At 35.9% G+C, this 21,663-nt stretch overlaps 1 protein-coding gene across 12 annotated transcripts in view; it reads left to right on the top strand.

Annotated features, from left to right (window-relative positions):
• The window catches only part of MYCBP2 (MYC binding protein 2), a 182,715-nt gene that overhangs the window by 39,283 nt on the left and 121,769 nt on the right, over positions 1-21,663 (top strand). For 11 of the 12 annotated variants that reach the window (XM_062636926.1, XM_062636928.1, XM_062636931.1 and 8 more), the window contains exons 5-17: positions 645-841; positions 1,059-1,301; positions 1,571-1,642; positions 4,527-4,623; positions 9,283-9,356; positions 10,499-10,637; positions 11,440-11,516; positions 12,979-13,183; positions 15,113-15,277; positions 15,974-16,132; positions 16,888-17,092; positions 17,777-17,922; positions 19,982-20,083. In XM_062636926.1, the coding sequence (XP_062492910.1) occupies positions 645-841; positions 1,059-1,301; positions 1,571-1,642; positions 4,527-4,623; positions 9,283-9,356; positions 10,499-10,637; positions 11,440-11,516; positions 12,979-13,183; positions 15,113-15,277; positions 15,974-16,132; positions 16,888-17,092; positions 17,777-17,922; positions 19,982-20,083 (1,881 nt within the window). Of the gene's footprint in view, positions 1-644; positions 842-1,058; positions 1,302-1,570; positions 1,643-4,526; positions 4,624-9,282; positions 9,357-10,498; positions 10,638-11,439; positions 11,517-12,978; positions 13,184-15,112; positions 15,278-15,973; positions 16,133-16,887; positions 17,093-17,776; positions 17,923-19,981; positions 20,084-21,663 lie in introns of those variants that run through there. The other variant, XM_062636933.1, reaches the window with a different exon arrangement.

The following is a 21,663-nucleotide window of genomic DNA, read 5'->3' as shown; positions in this document are numbered from 1 at the left end:
ATGTTTTCCTATATTATGGCTCAACAGTATTCCATTTCCGAACATGATAGTAATTTGCTCCAGAAGGCTTAATGCTCCAGAGTATTAAAAAGCCGCAAAGAAGGCTTTGTTTTGATCGCTGCCTTAGTGATTATTTGTGTATTCAATCAAAAAAATTGATACGGATTTCAGTTCACACCTTGATTGTTACAGATGTTCAGTCACTACACAGTGCTTGAAAAGAGGCACATGATCAGTAATTTTCAAGCTTTGATTTGAAATGCTTGTTTCTGAGAAATGGGATGTGCTTCAACATGGATCATGGTCATAAAGACCTACACATCGTCTTAGTGATGAGGTAGACTGAATAGGCAGGTAAAATAATTCTGGCCCATTTCTTGTTAATGTGTTCCGCTGTAATAGAAGGGCTTTGATTTTCTTCTATAGCTGTTGGGATAATCAGGACTCAGCATTTTCTGGTGGAAAAAAGAATGAAAAGTTCAGGATGTTTTAGGCCTATTTAAATGGGATGCTTTCTTTTCTAGGGCTAAACTTATGGCTGAGGAAAGATGTATTTTTTGTAAGTTTTAATTTCACACTGACTGGCAAATTGCTTTGTGTGATTTTTGTGACTTTTCTGTATAATTACTGTGTTTTATCTGCAGAATCCCTGTTCCAGCTTCTTCTGGAGATAACTGTCCGTAGCACAGGAATGAATGACAGTACAGGACAGTCCTTGACAGCACTTTCCTGTGCTTGCCTCTTCAGTTTGGTAGCTGCATGGGGAGAGACAGGAAGGACGTTGCAAGCAATCTCTGCTATCCTCACCAATAATGGCAGCCATGCTTGTCAGACTATTCAGGTCTTGCAGTAAAACTTCTCTGTATCTGGGGGTTTATGTAAATGATGCGTACATGAGTTCTGAGAAGATCTGTTGTGTAAATTCAGTCATTTTGTTTACCCTTGCTAGTTTTGCAATAAGAGTAGGTTTTTCTTTGTCTTTCTTGAGTTAGAGATAGAACAGAAAATGCACCATTTGAAAAAGAGTTGTGTTTTTTACTCTTCATTTTACCATTTAGGTGCCAACCATTTTAAACTCTCTTCAACGGAGTGTACAGGCAGTTCTGGTGGGCAAAATCCAAATCCAGGACTGGTTCAGTAATGGGATAAAGAAGGCAGCCTTGATGCACAAATGGCCATTGAAAGAAATATCTGTAGATGATGATGACCAGTGCCTACTTCAGAGTGATGGCTTTTTCCTCTATCTCTTGTGTAAAGATGGACTTTACAAAATCGGTTCTGGATATAGCGGGACAGTGAGGGTAATGTGATTTATTCTTCCCTGATGAATGGCAGTTAAAATAATAACTTTTATGATGTTCTGTTTCCATTGAGAATCTTTGAGCTTACTAATGATCAGTTCTGCTGCAGTTTGCCTAAATTTTTCTGGTTATTTCTATGAGAATTTTACAATATTTTCTTAAAATTTTTGCTTGTCCATATGGTTCAAGACATTGTGAGATAGTAAATGATTATTTGTAAAATAGTTACTCCTATATTTATTAAATGATTCGATTTTTTTGCTTTCCAGGGCCATATATACAATTCTACATCCCGCATCAAAAATAGAAAGGAAAAAAAGTCTTGGTTAGGCTATGCTCAGGTAGGTGAATACTTAAAACATGCACCCCACCCCCCATCCCTCATGAGTAATTTAAGTAGACCTTGGCTTAGAGTAAGCTTACATGGATAATGTACCATTGTTTTGACTTCAGTTGTAAAAATCAGGTTTTTGGTACTGACTTTTAAATTGCGGAAGATGAGGAACATCTGATGTAGCTAACATATAGAAATGTGTAATGAAAAGTTTCACTGGTGTTGTCACTCTAGGCTTTCCCACAATATGATGGTTTAACATGTAAATTTATGATTTGTACAGTCAGTGGATGTATGTTTCTTGAGGAAGTTAGTGGATGTAAAAGTATGCTTTTGCAAAAAAATAGTGTAAAAATACTTGAAACATCTATTTATGAAAATAAGTTGCCTTTAAAACATTTGCAGTAAAATAAGGAAATGCTGTTTTGGTTGGGGGAGGATTGAGGGTGCATAAGCCGTATGTAGAGATAATTGTTCATGTTACCACTGCAGAGTTAACTATATTTAGATATTTTCTTTTCTTAGAGTTAGTTTCTGGAATGTCAGCCACCTTTTTTATAGCTTTGCCATTCATTATAAAAATTGTGGGGTGTTTAGAATCCTGTTATTACCACTATATGTGTTCTCTTTCTCACGCTCAAAAAACCCGGCAACAAACCGCAACAGAAACAAAAACAACCCCCACAACAAAATACAAATTAAATTTCAGAAAATAATTTCCTTTATCTTATAACTACTAAGTAATTTTTATGAGTGATCTCATTGTCCCATTGTGAAATTAAGTGCACTCTTTGCCATGTTTTGAAGTTAAATTGTTCGGTACAAATATGTATTCTATTATGCAGTTGTCTCATATATATGCATACACACACAACATCGGGTTTTGTTTAGTATCAAAACAGGTCATCAAAAGCAATACTGGCACAATACACATATGCAGATGCCTTCATTCAAGAGCCCATTTTATCAGTTTAGAAAGTAATAGGATCTATACAGTTTCACTATATAGAGTTACGCATTTGGACATCTTGTACATATCTATAAATGTCTTTGATATTCTTCTCTGAGTGCTTGTACAGGTGTATGTAGTCCCAGTGGCTGTACCCAAAGACACAGTTGGAAGAATGTCACTCTAGGGCTATATTTATAGGAAGATGTGTAAATTGCACTTATTGCTAAGTATGTGTTCATAAAAGAGGTTAAGATGTGCCTTCAGTCTCATTTCACTTCAGTTGCTTGGTTAAGTCAGCTCAAATTGAAATGATTTTTCTAACTTCATCGTATCAGTTATTTTAGACTGAAACTTTTTCTTGTCTGATGCTCTTTACTTATTTTTTCTAGTTTGTGTGGGTTTGATTTTTTCAAATGTCATGGAGATTGATTTATTCAGGAAATTTTAAGTAGTTTAGATGGAAGTAAAAGGGTTGGTTGGATTTTTCTGTTGATGATTATAATTAGGTTTGACAGATGAAGGTATTCTGAGGTTAAGCCTTAATGACCTCCCTGTGAAATGCATCCATTCTTATATGCGTGGAAGGCCCACCTGAGGTCAGTTGTGCTTAAAGCAAGTGTAAGCCATTGTTGTATCTCCTGCTATGGCACTGCTGTTGTCAGGATCATTACTTAGTCATTTTTCATGTTGGCCTCTGCAACGCTCCTTCAGGTGAATACTATTTTTTCTTGGCCTCAGTCACCTTGAATGAGTGTATTTATAAGAGCACTTAAGTAGCCTCCTTCTGTAGCTGCTTTTATAGCTGAAGTGCTTTCTAAACGTAAATTCTGCAAATGTGTTCCTGCCCTGCTCCCTCAAAATCTTTGAAGGGTCCACAAGCATTGTAGCATCAAAAAAGATAGGAGAGCAAAGTTGCCATATTGCCTCTCTTACGGATCTGTGCACGTTATGTGCACATGGGGGCTTATGGAACCAATCTTGTTTAAGCTAAGAAAACCTCACTTGACAGTATTTTTTTTTAAACATGCACTCAGAATTATAGGTATAAACAATAAACCTCAAATGTGAGTTTCAGGTAGACAGAAATTTATACTGAAAAGCTTTCTAAACTGGTAACTGAATCAAACCTTACAAATATATACGCAAATGAACAGAGAGGATACTATTTTGGTGTACCAAAGGAGACTTCCTGACATGGACTGCTGACCAGAATAGGTGATTTTGGGGAAATGAAGGTATTCTGCACATGGAGAACCAGAAAGAGAAAATTAGTAGTCCTGAATATGTCCATTCCCTTAGGTCTGGCTACGAGATAGGAAGTGAGCAGTGTATGTAACTCATTGTATGTAACCTTGTGTCATGGCTGCTGTCACCAAAATCACCATATACTTTGTGGGCATTTCTTTGAAGAGCTTAGAGAATAAATACATGGAATCTTGTTAGCGTGGGGGTTGAAGTAGTTAATCAAGGGTTTTGAAAAATTCTCTAGTTTTTAATGCACATATTTATTAATGATCACCTTTCTATATAGGGTAATATATGCATTTCCTTCCTGGAATTCCTGTGAATCTTGTGTTGATTTGGAAAGTGGGAACAGGAACACTGGTTTTTACTGTGGCTGTGGATCTGAACTGTAATTATATGCACATATGGAGAACAGCATTACTATGTATGGCTTCAAAAGCTGTATATGATCTTTAGTATGCTGATCTACAGCATGTAAAAATGGTGGAGGAAGGGGGTCAAATTTCCTTTTTTACTGTAGAATTTGATTAGTGGAAAAAAGTTGATAAAATTACTTAATTTTAATGTAAAACTAAAAGGTTTCCAAAATTTTTAAAAAATACTGAGATGATTGCATTTTTTTCACTCTTGACAATACCCTTTAATGTAATTAAGAATATTTCCATAACAATATATGTATTGTTACTCTTACCAGGGTTATTTATTATATAGAGATGCGAATAATCACAGTATGACAGCCATAAGAATAAACCCTGAAACCTTGGAACAAGACGGTACAGTTGCTTTGCCAGGTAAGAACCTCCAGCTATGAGATGGTTATATAGCGTAGCATGTTTATATGCTATGTGTTTTCAGGTAAGCAGAAGAGAAACTGAGACAGACTTTGAGATTATGAAGAGACTGCTTTTTTATGACTTTGGTTTGCTGCACTAGGCCAACTGCAGTATTTCATTCAGAGGTCTTCCATCTTACTCTGACTGCTACAAAAATATTGCAACATTTTAGAATGTATGCTCATTTTCATTTAAAGACTCCAAGAGCTTAACTCCCTTCTTAAAGAATTTTTATTTCACCACTTGTTTAAACTTTGAGCATTTGGCTCAGCTGTGACCTTGTTTTCAGTAGCTCTTACATCTAGGTAGTAAACTGTGGCCAAACTCATTTGTATTCAGTAATCAAAGGAGGCTAATGAACATTGAGGAACTGTGCTCCTGCTGTTTAAATTGTGGATTTTCATTTACCTGTTTCGGGGTTTTTTTGTAGTTTTGTTTGGGCTTTTCATTTGGGGTGTTCTTTGCAAAGGAGCCTCATAACTTGGGTCTCTGTTTTGAAGATGAGGATGTTCTCAGAACATCCTTTAATGACCTTCTGGAAAAACATATCTGTTCTTAGCCACTCACAAAAAACAGTAGAAAGGCATAAGAATATCACAGTATCACAGTATCACAGTATGCTGGAGATTGGAAGGGACCTCAAAAGATCATCTAGTCCAATCCCCCTGCCAGAGCAGGAACACCTAGATAACGTTACACAGGACTTTGAATGTCTCCAGGGAAGGAGACTCCACAACCTCCCTGGGCAGCCTGTTCCAGTGTTCTCACCCTCACTGAAAAAACCCAGTCCTATCATTGTTTGCCACTGAGTAGAGCCTGGCTCCATCCTCGTGACACTCCCCCTTTATATACTTATAGACACTGGTTGATTGAACAACTTCAGCCTTATTCTATACATCAGAAGAAAGATTTTGTGTTGCATCCTGACATGAATAAAAAGGCACTGATTGAAACCTCAGGAAAAAATCTCCAGGCTTTCTGTATTTCTAACACAAACAGTAATTTTTAAATTGCTTTGTAGAACTGTTCTTCTACTTCTTCACCTCAACTAATAGGATCCTTTGAGGTTCTCAATTATGTTGCCACTGGTAAACAAATCATTGCTATTTGTGCAAGGCTTGAGAGACACGAGCACATTGAAAGTCTACACCTCTGAACTGCTAGCTTTCTTTTGCAAATCTCAGTGACAAATGTCATTCTTCAAGACAGACTGTATTGTATTTATACTGTAAAAAGTCACAAATTAAACAAGAGCATGCCTGCTAAAAAAAAAATGTATTAATCTTTCAGTGCAAAAGGAAATTTTGTAACTGCAGGAATACCCAATCATAAATCCCTCAAAGTATTTCACACAGTTGCATTTTGTATGGTTTCTGATGGTGTCGAAGTGGATGCTAGATGTTTTCATAATGCCTATCCTTTGTATTTCAGCCCTTGAACTTGCTATTTTTACTTTCTGCACTTCTGTCAGTGTTACATTGTGAGCAGAGATGGTCTTGTTCTTTTGTCTAGGGCGAATTCAAAGGGGTCCACTTCTGGTTATTTCCATTTCCTGTTAGAAGGAATGAAGGGGAATGGGAGGTATATATCTTGAGGAAACCTAAGTAGGTACATAACTCTAAATAGAGGTGGCTGCTAATAACTCACACCTTGTAGTTCTGAAAAGCCACACCAGGTAGAACTACAGAGCAGTAACCTCGGCAACAGCTGAACACTGATATGTCTCCTACTTGGTAAGGTATTCAGACATGGCTGTATCTGGAGTTAATCTGTTTCAAATGCCTGGGTTGGTGATAGTGCATTTAAATAAGGTATTCATATTTATTCATGGAGGTATGCATGGGAGTTGAGGAGTTCATTAGGAGATACAATTAGGAATTGATCCTAGCTAGAAGTCACGTCACCTTAGAAAACTTAGTGAGCTATGGAATGTTATCTTTTCCTTTTGCAGTATGATCCATCTGCTTCTTGAAGCCATAAACTTCTATTTCAAAGGGCAGTATTTCTGCTCTAATAGATAATCTAGCAAATCTGACAGGGTGTCTGGAGCTATGAGACTGTGTGTCAGCATTCTTGTATCTAATGCTTTTGCCAAGCTTCATACACTGTCTCTGAGCTGTGGATCTGTCTTTCCAGTCCAAATACCATAAAGGGATCTCTGAGTTCTATGAGATTTTCTAGGAGATTGAGTCTGAATTTACAGAGGAGGTTTTCATCTTGAACTTAACTGTAATGCTTAGAAAGGTTGCTATGGTAAGCTGAAGAAGTTGAAGTTACATGTTATCTGGAAGTTACATGTTATGTGGTTTCATTGTTCTTTGAAATTGCACATGAGTATCTCGGTGCTCAGGACTAGTCACTTATTCTGAAAAGTACTGCTGAGTTTAGCCTGGACGAGCTCAAGAGTACTTACGAGCAGGCACAAGATGCTCTGTCATAGATTCACAGGGTGTTTTGTGTTGGAAGGGACCTTAAAGATCATCTAGTTCCAGCCCCCTGCCATGGGCAGGGACAGCTGGACCAGATTGCTCAAAATCCCGTTCAGCCTGACTTATAACACCTCCAGGCAGGGATGGGGTATCCACTAGTCTGAGCAACCTGTTTCAGTGTCTCACCACCCTGTGCATAAATATTTAAATACAAAGGTGGTGCTTGACAGTCATCTTCTCTTGAAAGCTCTAAGGAGGCTTGTGATTAACAGATGTCTGTAGTTAATGTCCTTTAGGTAAAACAGAAGTCCTTTCGGTTACAGTAATCTTCATACAGTAATCTTGGATAGCTTCGTCCCCAGACTAATTTCAAAAGTCATATTGAATAAAACTACAGTAAGAGCACCTTGCTAGCTGAGACACTATAATATACTTTTTGCAGATATTTCACTTGCCTTCCATTTTTTGCTCTCCTCATTAATTTGATAATTAATGCTGCGCCTGGATGTTATCTTATTAAGTGCTAATTTTAGGAATGATTCAGAAGAGCATATACATTAAACCCCCCAAATCAAACAAAAACACCCACACCCCAAAAACATCCCTGTTCAGATTTTCTATATGAACATACCTACAAAACATCTAAACACCCAAAAAAGTTTACTGTGGGGCTTGCCTCTGCTTGAAATGTCTCAAGAGATTGGCCAACAGTGTAATATGGATCCACTGGTGGCCAGAATATTCTGTTTTCGTGACTGTTGTGTGAGCATTTAATTTTCAGCCATTGAAGTGTTCTTAAAGTTTAGCAATTTTCTATAACCTTTCAGAAATGTCATTCTTTTTGGAACTTAAATTATAGACAGCTCTTTTGTTTTATCACTAGTACCACTTTACAGCATAGAGAATTAGTGACATGAACTGACTTTGGACAGAGTCTATCAGAGATTGTTTCTGAGACAGCAATATTTCAAACTACAGTGTATCTGCTGTTCTCCATCCTGTTTGCTGCTTACTGCCTTTGTGGTTCATACCTGTGTGTGCTCTTAAGAGGGAAGTTGACTACTTTAGGTCTGTTTCTTCAAGATGTGAGAATTAGAGAAGGCCATCTAATGCATATTCTATTTCTGGTAAGATACTGTATTAGACTGGGCAGTATAGCAGGAAAATGTAAACATGTTTCTGGGTTTATGTAATCCTGTGGGGTTTTCCAGCTGTATTATTTTTATTAGAACATTCCAGCTAGCTAGAAAAACTAGGAAACTTGCTGCGTATGCTGGAAAGATGTTGTATGTACTTCATTTAGCATTAAATTTGTTAGATAAAATGACTGCTGGATTTTTGTTCGGTTATGAAGCAGATATTTAGAGTGTAAAGTAGCTGACCTGCAGTAGAGATCTCTTTCCTGTGTGTAATCAACGAAACGAGCATCTTACAAGCCATATAATACCATGTTAGTAGTTTTGCCAGCAGAGCAGGAAGGGAAGAAGAGATGGTGTCGAGTCATACTTTCAGACTTGTAGAGAAAGTGGTGGTCACTCCCCTGTCCTCACCACCACCACCCTCCCCCAAAATATGGGCAGAATTCCAGAATTCTTTCCTTACTTGTTTTTCTTGGAAGTAGCTGACCTGTTTTCAGTAGAGGTGCAGTATATTCACATATATGCTTTATAGTTTTTCAGCCTTCCTAGTTTTGTAGTTTGGTATAATTTATAAACAATGGAAAAATGAAAAGAATAATGAAAGGTTTGTTTCTGTTTCATTTATTTCTGTAGGGTTTATATGATGGACTGGGAAATCTTCTTTACAGAATGGCTTTATTAAAAGAAAAAATAAAGCCTTTGGGGAAGGATAAAGACTAACACTCTCAGAAAATTATAATTCAGTTGTGTTGTTATAGTTTAGAATAGCCCTCACAGGTGAACACTAAATGCTTTTGCAGTTAAATCGTATGGTAAGTTCTTAACTTTTATACAGTGGGGAGTGCTTTAATAACTTTTATGGGGACAAAGGAGTATTATGCTTTTGATAGGAGATCCTAGCATAAAATAACATCAGAATGGTAAGATCTCTCTTTAGACAAACGAGAACTCTCATAGTCTCACCGTAATGAGAATAAATTAGACAGAAGCAGAGAACAGTGTCTGTATGTATGTTGATATAAACTGCAGTCTACATCTTTCTCTTACAGATTGTCATACTGAAGGGCAGAATATCCTTTTCACTGATGGAGAATATATTAATCAAATAGCAGCATCTAGAGATGTAAGTCTTACATGTATTGGGTGAACCACTTTTCTCTGAACTGAATTGTTTTATTTTACAATACTTACAGCTTCCTTTCTGCTTCCTGTTCGGCTTCTTCTTCACTAACACTGAAATCCATGTAGCTAGAGATAACTAGCTAGATAGCTAGTGAGAAACTGCCTCATTTGTGCATAAAGGAGCAGTAGTTTGGTATCTATCCAGACATTTTGATTTTTCATAGATTTTTCAGGTATTTTTCTATTTTTCAGGTAAGTTTTCAGGAAAAAAAATGTTGCTCTTCCTGAGGAAAATAATCTTATGTGGAATAATGTTTTCTTAACATGTTATTGTTCAGGGTCTCTATGGGATAAGCTTCTTAGAGCTTAATTATTATTTTTCTTTTTTTCTAATTTAATTCCCTATAATTGCTTTGGTACCTGTTGGGGAATTTCAGCCAGATTTAATACAAGAGGTATGAAAGATTCTATGTTCAAATAGATTTTTTTGTTTTGTTTTGTTTTGTTTAATACAAAAATTGCCTATTGGCCAAAGCTGTAAAACTAACTAAATGTTTCTAGTAGGGGCAAAACCAGTTTTAGCTGTTCTCTGTTTTCTTCAGCAGACAGTTATTATGTTCTTAGTTCTGGACAGGTCCTTGTTTTTAGAGAAAGCTGTAAAAGAGGTATGGTGTGAGACAGGGTTGTCAAGAGATGCCAGACATGCATCTGTAAGGAAACCAGGATCAATCAATTTTCATGCTAACAGAACAGTTGTGGGGTTTTTAACGTGGCCAGAATTTGGGGTTCTGAACTGGGAGGATTAGAGGGCTTGAAAGATAGATGTAAATAGTTGCAAAAGCAAGATTTCTGTATTAAAATTCAAAGTTAATTATTTCTATAGCAATGTACTATTTTCATAGTGTTCATAGTATTTTTGTAGAAGCCAGTATATATAATACATTTAAGGTCTGTTAGCTCATCCTGTTTGGCATTTTCTTCTTTTCACCTCTATAATAAATGTTACTTTATCAATATGTCCCCTAATAACTTAGTCTGAAATAGTATTATATGGATGTACTTAGGCCATGAAAAGTAAATTAATACATTTATTCCACAGCATAAAGTAGATTTAAAAAAAATATATTTATTTATTTATTGCAGGATGGCTTTGTAGTGCGAATATTTGCAACAAGTACTGAGCCAGTACTGCAACAAGAACTGCAGCTTAAGCTTGCTAGAAAATGCTTACATGCATGTGGCATCTCCTTATTTGATCTGGAGAAAGACCTGCACATTATCAGTAAGTCCGCTTCTTTGAAGGTTAATAAAAAGCCCAGTAATTCAAATAATAAAACTGAAACACTGTCCTTGCCTTCGTTTGGGTTTATTATGTGCAAGAAGGTGTAGCTCAGTTATAAACACGGAGAAGTACGAGGGTTTTGAAAGCACTTACTTGACTCATGGTAATCTATATGCCCAGTCTGAACCACCTTTTTGTCTATAGCACTGTCCATGGTTTTACAGTGTTTTCTTCTAGTTCTGGAATAAATACAATATTATTTGAAGCGTGGACTTCATAGTAGCACTCCTATTACATGTATTTAAGCTACAGAGCTCTTTGCTGTGTGTCAAAATTAACAAAAGTTCAAAGTACTGCTGGCTGTATTAATGGAAAAGAAATGCACTGAAAAATACTAAATATGTGGAAATAAATTCTTTGCATCAGAATTTCAGTTGCAAAATTCTTGGTGTCTGTGAAGGTAATTTGGAAAAATATCAGTTGGTTTTTGCTTTGGGTTTTTTTGTTTGCTTTTTTTTTTTATCTGTTAGCTGTCTGTTCTTGGCACTATCAGAACAAATGCATCTTTGGCTACATGGAGCTTTTGTCTGACTAGTTTCTCTTATGCTAATGCTTTTCCTCTTTGAACAGCTCTGTCAGGTCTATCCTGGTAAACCACCTTGTGGCAGCAAAACTTTGTTTCACTTGTGACTTTCTTAGAACCTTCATTATGAGATGTTCTCCCTGCCAGATTTAGGTCTGTAAACTGGTCTGTGAAAGTGCCTGTCTAAACTGTTCAGTTAACGCAATCTTACTTGCGCAGGTACAGGGTTTGATGAGGAATCAGCTGTCCTTGGTGCTGGAAGAGAGTTTGCTCTAATGAAAACTGCTAGTGGAAAGGTACTGAAAATGTTCCGTAGTAAAGAACAAATTGCATCAATGTATTTCTAAATGCTTTTTAATTTATTTTCCCCAATTCCTTTCTTGCCTTTTTAGTATGTTAGAATGAATTTATATGACTGTATTTAAAAACATTTTTGGAGCCCATGTTAAAGGGAAAAAGACAAATGGTTATTTGAAAGCATAAACAGATGGTGTTGGAAACATTGAGAAATCTGTGGCTTGGGTTTATAGGAGTTGCTGTAGCCGATCTCACTTAGAGACAGTATGAGGCTTTGTTTTAGATTTGAAGGGCAGAATTACCTTTTGTCTACAAATGATGTACATTTGGGAATTTTTTACCTCATTACTTTGCATAAGTCTAATCCCTGTAACTTGTTTCAATCCCAGCCTGATTTTTCTGATACCTCAGAGAATTACTGAATTTCCCTATGCAAAGTTTTTCAATTCATTCCTTTAAACCTCTTTGGAACGGTTTCATATGTTGGTTCTGCTCAGTGGAGACTGTATTTCAGAGGCATTTGAATATTCATTGAAATGTAAAAATAATTTTGCTTTCTGTCACTATGACTTTTTACATGATTTACTGTGTTTCTGTTTTGGTTTGGGAAACTAATGTTATTTAGCTTGTATAATCAGAGTTCTTTGTTTTCCTGTGTTCATAATTGTGGCGTTTTTATTGGAATAAAGGCCTTGCTCTGCTGCTTTCAAAACAGTGCAAGTGCTGAAAATGTTCGTAATAAACGTTACCATTTTTCTTAATAAAATTTAATGGCATGAAATGGCATTTAATGGCACAAATGCCTCTTCAATATAAAATAAGCAAATTCCTAGTTTTGATATCTAAAGTTCTGTGTCTAGGTATGAAATACACTTTATAAAACAATGAAAATGGCTTTAAGTGCCCACATAGGTTAACACACCCATTTTATAGAACTATTGAGAAGCATGGTTGTAGAGGAAACTTTTTAGTCCATATTTGTAGTTTTGTTTGTTGATGTGGAATATTTTATTCTGTGTTATGTACTCTGTGGCCACTGTGAATTTACTGAAAATAAGTTTTAAGAATGTGTTGAAGCATATTCAAAGTTGTAGCAATTTGGTATTTAATTTTTTTTTTTTTTATTATTATAGTACCATTTTGGTTTTCCGCAAACCAGACATTTTTCTGATGTCTTCTAAATGCTTAGTTTTCTCTACGTAGTTTCTTCTGAGCAGTTTTTTCTTTTGGGTTTAATTTGTCTAGCCAGACAATTATATATGAAAACTAACTGTGGCACAGTAGAAAGCATTTTTTAAAACAAGCAGAATCTAATCAGAATGTTTCCCCCATTAAGGTGAAATGCACGGGTTTAGGGTAGAGGTACTGAAATGAGAAGATTTAAAAACAGTGCAACTTGAAAAATTATACAAGTTTTAAGTACTGTGGTGTAACTGAAAATGATAAACTGTTTTCTTCTAGATTTATTATACTGGTAAATATCAAAGCCTTGGTATCAAACAAGGTGGTCCTTCAGCAGGAAAATGGGTGGAGCTCCCAATCACAAAATCTCCAAAGATTATTCAGTTCTCTGTTGGACATGATGGCTCACATGCCTTACTTGTTGCTGAAGATGGGAGCATATTCTTCACAGGTTCTGCTAGTAAAGGAGAGGATGGTGAATCAAGTACGTATTATGCTTGCTTGACTAATGGTTGATAAAAGCCTATTAACCAACTTTTAATTTGGAAAATAAAGGGTTTAACGTTTTCCAAGAACAGGTAAGCATGCCACTGGGTTTGAATTTTATGTGAGCTCCAGGTCCTGACTACCAGTGCCACCACGTTGCCCAGCAAGAGTTGCTGATCTTGCTTTTACTACAGTTTGGATTGTGTGATGGGAATGCTATTTTAGAGTTCTCCTGAGAAAAGGCAGTCGTGTGGTCAAGAGGCCATGCTGTCTGCCTGGGACTTTGAAGTACTGAAGAGCCAGACTTTTGCCTCTTCACAGTTCTTTTAGAGAACTTTGGAAATGGGTGTTTTGCCAGTTAGTGCCTCTCCATAATGGAGAAGTACATTGATTAGAAATTGTAGAAGCATGGTCTTCTGTCTTCAAGCAGAACTTTTCAGACATTAGAGAAGACAATTAATTTGATTAACTACATTAATGTATTCCGCAGGAATGTGCAGGGTTTCCAATGTAATGTGACTAAAGTACAGTGATACGTATGGAGTGGATTCTTGAATGTATTCAGGGGGAAGGAAGTTAATAGTAGTACTAGTAGTACTTTTACACACGTGTGTAAAAGTATTTGGATAACAAACTTGGTATGTGCTATAGTAACTTTGTTGAGTCTTCTTAAATGCAAATCTACTTAAAACTATGTGGGACAAAATCATGCTACTTTCTCCAGTAGATGTAAACGCAATTTAAGAGATTGAAAGAAAAAGATTGCAGAAAATATACTTACAGGCACAAATTTCCTGATTTCTTTGAGGCATTATTGGGAAGTTAGCCAAAACACAATTGGACTGATTATTTTTGTTGCGTATTTAATTAAGCTACAACTTCAGATGAAACAGAAGTTTAACACTTTGAAGTAAATTGCTATCACTGCTTTTGTTTGAACTAACAAAATTTAGGTGAGAAGATTTAGTACTTTACTAGATCTTCTTACTGAAAAGTCCATCTGAGAAACTGATCAAGGTCTGAGTTCTTTTGAAAGCACAGCTCTCTTCTGACTTACCCAATTCTCTTATCCACTCTGAGCCAAATTAAGAAGTGACAATGCACAAGTTTTATTTTTTTTTTCCCCAATTTCTTTTAAATTTGTGTTGGGAGACAGGGTGTGTGTGCGTTCTGTGTAGAAAGTTGGTACTTGTCATCAAGTGAAAGTAGTTGGCAGTTCTCTCACTTGCATGAAAATTAGCAGACAGTAATCGCAGCAGTGAGTGGTTTTATCCAGTCTTCAGCTATGTTGTCACTGTTTCATTTGAGGCCAGATTGCAAACAATAATATTGGGGTGAGTTGGGGGGGATTTAGTACTTTTTCCTCCTTTTTTTTTCTCTTGTGGGAATATGTTGTGACTGAAAGTTTTTGAATCAGGGTTTTAATAAATAGAGGATTTAGTATGTTCTTAAAAAAAAAAAAGAACTTGTGCCACATTTCTTTGTGGATTTATTGTACATATATTGCCATATATATTCTCCTCAGTTGGCAGTGAGGATTTTTTTAATATGCTCTGCTTTGTGAAGTTCCCAAAGTTAGTTCAGTATATGTGTGTGTGTGTGTACATGTATATAAAAAGATAACCTTCAAGAGTCATTCCTGAAAGTTACCTATCTAATGATGACTTCATTTGCCATAAAATTTTTTGGGAGAAACCAGTATAATTCAATAAAAATTAGACCAGGAGATCATATAGATGGAATTTGGTGTTTTTTTTTTTCTTTTTGGTCAGTGGCAATCCAAAAACTAACCCCTAATTAAAAACATCAGAAAAAAGAAAAAAAGTTACTGTGGTTTTGAAAGTTTGGGATTTTTTTGTTTTGGGTTTGTTATTTTGTTTGTTTTTTTCTTTGTAGAATGACTTGTAATTTATCTATTTATTTAAAGCTAAAAGCAGACGGCAGTCAAAACCATACAAGCCTAAAAAAATTATTAAAATGGAAGGAAAGATTGTCATATCTACAGCGTGCAATAATGGCAGCAGTTCTGTAATTTCAAAAGATGGAGAACTCTACATGTTTGGAAAAGATGCCATTTACTCTGATAGCACAAGTAAGTTAATACTTGTTTTTTAAGTGATTTCTTGACTACAATAATTAAGTCTGGAATGTTTTAGCCTGTGGAATTTTGTGTGTTTCTTGCTCTCCTAATAGAATTTTCTCATTTCTGCTGATTCAGCCAAGTGTGACAGAAGGATAGAAAGAGTTTCATTAGATTCTGTTAAAATATATAACAGCGCTGGTGACAAATACCTGAATGAATGCTTCCACTAAGAAGAAAAGATAAAAAAAGATAATTTGTTGTATTAATCTGACACTAAAAGGCCACACAGGGAAATGTCACAGGAATGAGATGTTATGAATAAAGGCTGTAGGAAACCAAGTCTTATACATTGCTCACAAAACAGACTGTTTTGACTTCATAGGTGATCCAGTACATTTCAATTTAAATGAAATATTAAAGAAATAAATTTCAATGGCATTATGACAAGTTAAGAATTGTTTTTTCAGAACAAGTGATTTGCAGCAGTGTTTGCTTTGGCTTTCCTTCCTTTGCAGGACAAATGGTCCAGGCCTAATTCTCCTTTTACTTTTTATTCTAGCACTTGTTTTTTTGTATTTGCTGGTTTTCTTCGTTCACATTGATCTAAAAATTTATAGCATCCACCAGCAATTTTGTTATAGTCAGTGAAGTTTGTTTCTTATGTAGAAAATGCAGTTTATCACTCAACTGTTCAATGTCTTACAGGTTTAGTAACAGATTTGAAAGGCCATTTTGTGACTCAAGTAGCCATGGGCAAAGCTCACACCTGTGTGTTAATGAAGAACGGTGAAGTTTGGACATTTGGTGTAAATAATAAAGGGCAGTGTGGACGAGATACAGGCTCCATGAGCCAGGGAGGAAAAGGTAAGAGACCTAGATTTTCACTTCTGTTTGCTGGAAAAGGTTACAAGTGAAACCATAGCTAAGCATTTTATTATAATTCCAATACTAAAGCTTAAGTATATGCAGCAAGCTTGCATGCTTAAAAAAAAAAAACAACAGGTATGGATGCTTTCACTTCAACTGCTGGCTATTTAGTGTTCTGTACATGCTAATAAACTTAGTTACATTTAAAAAAACAAAGTTCAGTTACTCTTCTTTAGTGTGTGAAAAAGCTTTTATGTTAAAAAAAAAAGAAAAAAGAAACCAAAACTCATCACTTCTTGTCTAGCTATGTGCTGTTTTCCTAGTAAGAAAAAATTTTCTACCTGCAAACAACATTTAGTCTTGAGGCTTTTTTTGCCTAAACAGGCATAAATGCAAATCTGCATGTTTCTCTACACGACTGAACCTTCCCATTACTCCTAAGTATAGGTATAAAAAATCATACTGATTCACCTTTGCCTGATTGGAGTATTTTATATATGACAAGTAAATGACCTGTTACTTGCATACCTAATATAAATGCTTCATTTCCCTCTTAGTTGTAAAACCTGGCTATATACCATGCCCATGCTCAGAGAGGTTTCAAAAGTGTCATTGTGCTGGCAGAGGGTGCAAATCAGGCATGCTTTGCCATTTCTTTTAAAACCTGGTCTGTTAGTGTTTGTCATAGCTTCCTCAGTAGCTAATGTTGGCCACACAAAACCAGCTGTTTCTTGTTTCAATATCTTAATTAGGTTTTGGAGTTGAGAACATGGCAACAGCAATGGATGAAGATCTAGAAGAGGAGCTGGATGAAAAAGATGAGAAGTCCATGATGTGTCCTCCGGGCATGCATAAATGGAAGCTGGAGCAGTGTATGGTGTGCACTGTATGTGGAGATTGCACAGGCTATGGAGCTAGCTGTGTTAGTAGTGGGCGTCCTGACAGAGTCCCTGGAGGGTAAGGAAACATATGGAAATACACTTGCTATAGTATGTGGATTGTAAACTGAGTTGATGTATTCTTAAGCTTCAGTCTGAGGTGAAATCATATATAAAAAGAAACTGCGCTTTTAAAATCAGAAGTAGGCTAAAATTTTTCTAAATATCTTGATGGTTGTAGGTGATTTAGTTTTAAACACATTTCTTTACATTTCTTTAGCCTATAGGTCTTTATTAGGAGTTATTGAATATGAGCACCAGTATAATCTTTCTCGTGACAGAGCTGCTGGCTTTGGTATAACCTTCTTAATCCTATGATGGAAGCTTTTTTATCTTGCTTTTCTGGTTGCTTTTATCTGTCACCTCAGGGTTGAGCTGCATAAAGGGCCACTGCTTTACATATTGCCATTACTATTTCTTCAGCATTGCATAGACTCATTTTTTTCTTATGTTTTCATGTGGTTTATGTTTAATTGAATGGAGAAAAGATAATGCTGAGAAGTCAGTTCAGATATGTATAGTCAGTGTGTGTGCCCTGGCACCATCCAACAGCAACTAGATTTTAAACTGCTATGCTTTCTGTTTATCTTGGGAAAATGACATATCCACAGTAGAACAAACTAATAATGTATGTTTTAGTTACCAAGGCATCAGTAATGCATGAAAATAAAAGATAGTTATGAAGCAACTCTCTTTGCTGCAGAATCTGTGGCTGTGGCTCAGGTGAGTCGGGCTGTGCTGTATGTGGCTGCTGCAAGGCGTGTGCTAGGGAACTGGATGGCCAGGAAGCAAGGCAACGAGGAATCCTTGATGCTGTGAAAGAGATGATACCTTTAGATCTCTTGCTGGGTAAGTGATACAAAATTAGCAAGATTACTTTTAATTTTCTTTCTTACTACACTTCCCTCCCCCCCTCCTTACATATGTTTATACTCTTTAATAGACTCAATCCCACTGCTGACTTCTGAAACATGATTTGGAATAACGCATTAGTTTAGAAATAGGCTTGTTCTCTTCAGTTAGTATTTTGATTCTTTTGTATGATAAAGCTATCTTAAATAATCCAGTTCTTTTTTTCCAGTAAAATTACTGAAATTTTAGAATTACAGGACAGTGTTAGTATAAAATTGTTGAAATGGGTGAAATATTTCTTACCAAAGAGATTTGTTTATTGGTGATATAGCAAAGTGGCATTATACTGGTAAGTGAAATATTTTAAATTTGCCCTTCCTTGTAGACGTGTGCCATTTTGACCTGTGTGATTATGATACTAATGCTGATACTGTGAAGTTGTTCTTGTCCTGCTTTGGTAGCCTGAAAATTTTACTATAATCCTTTTATCAGGGTTTTTTTTGAAGTCACATAAAAGATTAGGAATATTGTTTCTTGCAGATGCTTTCTTTTTTAGTCTTAGAAATTTTCAGAGTGAAAAAACTGCCAGGAATGTGAAAATTGCTTTAAAAAAAAGAACCCAAAACACCTCCCACCCCAGCTTATTTCCCCCAAAATACCCATCTTAGAGGAAAAGATACCACTTGGTATGATTATTGGAAACTACAGTTTGGTATCTTTCCATGTAAGATCTATCATCACAGCATTTTTAATACTGTATTTTTGGTACTGGGCAATTGGAGATCAGACTTTCCTCCTTCTTTTTCTTTTTTTTTGGTAATGTTTAGATTTACATAGAGCCCTTAATCCTGCATGGATGTATGGATATAGTATCTGGTATAGAAAAGGACTATAAAACAGTCAGATATGTGGCTTAAAGTGTTTATACCACAAATTTATCATGGGTGTTGTGAGGGAACAGAAAATTAGATTCTAATACTTAGTATGGGATTTTTCATGGGTTTTTTCCCTCAGAAATAAAGCCAAAGTTAAATGGAAAATGGAAGTGTTTCTCTTGGTAAGTTAACACTCAGGACCCCAAATAACCTCAGCGTGCAGTCCTGATACTTCCATACAAGTATTTCTAAATATAATTTGGTTGTGTATGACTATCATAGAAGTAGATTTATCCTGACGGTGATTGTGGCAATACCAGCTCTGCTTCACAGCTCTATTCTCATGCATGACCAGAGAGGAGTTTTGTGGTTTTGGTAACCCCTGCTTTGCTAACTCCTCTCTTAATGGGATTGACAACAGCTCTGATCCTGTGTTGGGCTGGGCATAGTTTGAGGTGAGGGCATTGACCACGTTTGGAGAAAAAAAGCAGTGCTTCCAGATAGAGTTTTTGTTTGATATTGGAACAAGGTATATTTTTTTAGGAAGTTGCAACTTGCTGAAAAAACGTTGGAAAAAAGGTTTTTCTTTTACTAGTAGCTTTATTGTTGTGTTCATTCAAATCATGTTTTCTGTTTTAAAAATGTGATTTCTCAGTTTGCTTCAAATTCCTATTAGCTGGCTAGTTTGTCTGATTATAGACCGACTTACATGTGCATTGAAGTAGTTGCATACTTTTTAGTAAGCACAAAGCATATAGTTGTATAGCATTCTAAAACCAAAAAATACCTGATCTATTTAAAATGTTTTTAAAATATAACAAAGTTTATGTTTGTTTTAATAATTCTCCTTTCTGAAACTTTTTTTTGAAAATTTAGACAACTGTGACAGCTCATAACTAAATATAAATATATAACTAATAGAAAAAAATACTAAGTACTGTTAATTGTTGTTGGAATTGGGGCAGGTTCATGAAAACCAGGCAATTCAGAGATGAGGCCTAAAACTCTTTTTCAGATTTACTCAACTCCTTTCTTTATTTCTAAATACTGTCAGTGCCATGTGAAGAGTAGGAAATAAGTAGGCTTTGGTTTTCATTTACTCTCACTTCTTCTAGGGTTTATTACTGTCATAACAGTTGTTAGAAATAGGTTTACATATTTTATTTTGTTAATCTACGTAGCTGTCCCTGTTCCTGGAGTTAATATTGAAGAGCACCTTCAGTTACGGCAAGAAGAAAAGCGGCAACGTGTAAATAGGAGACATAGGTTGGAAGAAGGAAGAGGTAAGTGGCTTTCTTACTGATGAGAGGTTTGAATAGTTCAAGCAAACTTATAAGAATGGCAGTTGATTAGTTTTGCTCTGGTGAGCCAATACAGTAACCAACCAGAAATCGAAATCTAAATAGCTAGTTTATTTAGCATGCTTTTGGAAAATTGTGAAAAATTTGCTTGTCTACTCATAAGAATCAGAATTTTAATGGTAAAGAATAGCATTTTTGTATCAGTTTCATATAGTAATTTTTTTTTTGTTTCCCAGCTGAGTAATAGTCTTCTAAAATGTAAATGCTAAAGCATATTTTCAACTGAAGTGTTTATATGCCTTTTTATGCAAAGAATTTAAATGACTGCAAGCCTGTCCAGTGCTAGTTACCTATAATACACATTATTTGATTACTGTTCTAAATTATTGAATTTCTGTTGTATAATAGTAAGCAGAATTTCTTGTTTTATGAAATGAACTTTTCGCTCTTTGAATAGCATAAAAAAAAGACACACTGAGTTAAAACCAAACAAGAAAACACTGCACAGTTTCAACATTTTTTTACCTTGTGTATTATCTGCCTCGGGAATTGTTGTTGATTTTCCACAAGAAATACGTTGCTGTTACATTCCTTAACAGGTTTTCAGCACTCTCTTTAAAATACCTCGGTGTCTTAGTCTAGTAAATAAAGTTGAGTGATTTAGACTGATACAAATCATAGTATTTTAGTGAAGCATGAGGATGTGGTTGGTAAGATTGGTGTGTGTTGAGAAGAGGAGCAACTTTATTGGAATGTTATGCTTTTCGAGTTCCTGCTGTGTTAGTAAAATACCATTTTGATTCTTCTTTCAGGAATTACATAGATACAAAATGCACATTGTAATCAAACCTGGCTCCTATACAGGATGGCAGTGAACCTTGTGAGGCAAACTGACTTTATTTCACTTGCATGTAAGAAGTTACTGGTCTTGTCACAAACAAGGAGCAACAGGAGAGATAAAGATTATTGTGTCCTGTGCATATGGAAAAGGATGTTTGGAGGGCTTTTTTCCTTCAATCTTTGTGGTTAATTTTAGCTGTGAGGTGAAGAGAGGAAGCCGCCTTTTCTTCCTTTGTCTGGGTCATGTTGGAGCTGCATTGCATACTGCTGGCAAATATTAGGTACAGCTAGCAGTCATTTTTTTTCTTAAATCCTCACTGAATGTCTGGACATTACTGAAGCTGCTGCTGTTCACCACAAGAAGGTAATGATGGTAGAGCTAAGAGGCAAATTTCAGTTGGGGAAAAAAAAAAGCAGCAGAGAAACATCTCATTTTGCTTCCATTTCTGTGGTTAGAAGTAAAACCAGAGCAACTTACCTATTTTGTGTACCATCTGTCTTTTGGAAGCAAATAACTCCTCTCCCTCCACCAAGCCCCTCACATGTACACACACACACACACACACACACAAAGTTTTTTTTCTAACAGAGTCTCAGGGAATCAATATCAGGAATGTGTTGTTATTGTTGGCTTGATAGGTATGTAGGGACTATAGCTAAACAGATATTGCTAGCGAGCTTGTTGCACACATCCATTCTGTAGCAAAAGAACATTGAAATGT

This window comes from Pezoporus occidentalis, unplaced genomic scaffold (genome assembly GCF_034315485.1).
Source record: "Pezoporus occidentalis ecotype Australia unplaced genomic scaffold, CSIRO_AGI_Poc_V1 ctg5, whole genome shotgun sequence".
Taxonomy (NCBI): domain Eukaryota; kingdom Metazoa; phylum Chordata; class Aves; order Psittaciformes; family Psittacidae; genus Pezoporus; species Pezoporus occidentalis.
Note: the sequence above shows the minus strand (reverse complement) of the source record. Positions and strands in the feature narration are given on the sequence as shown.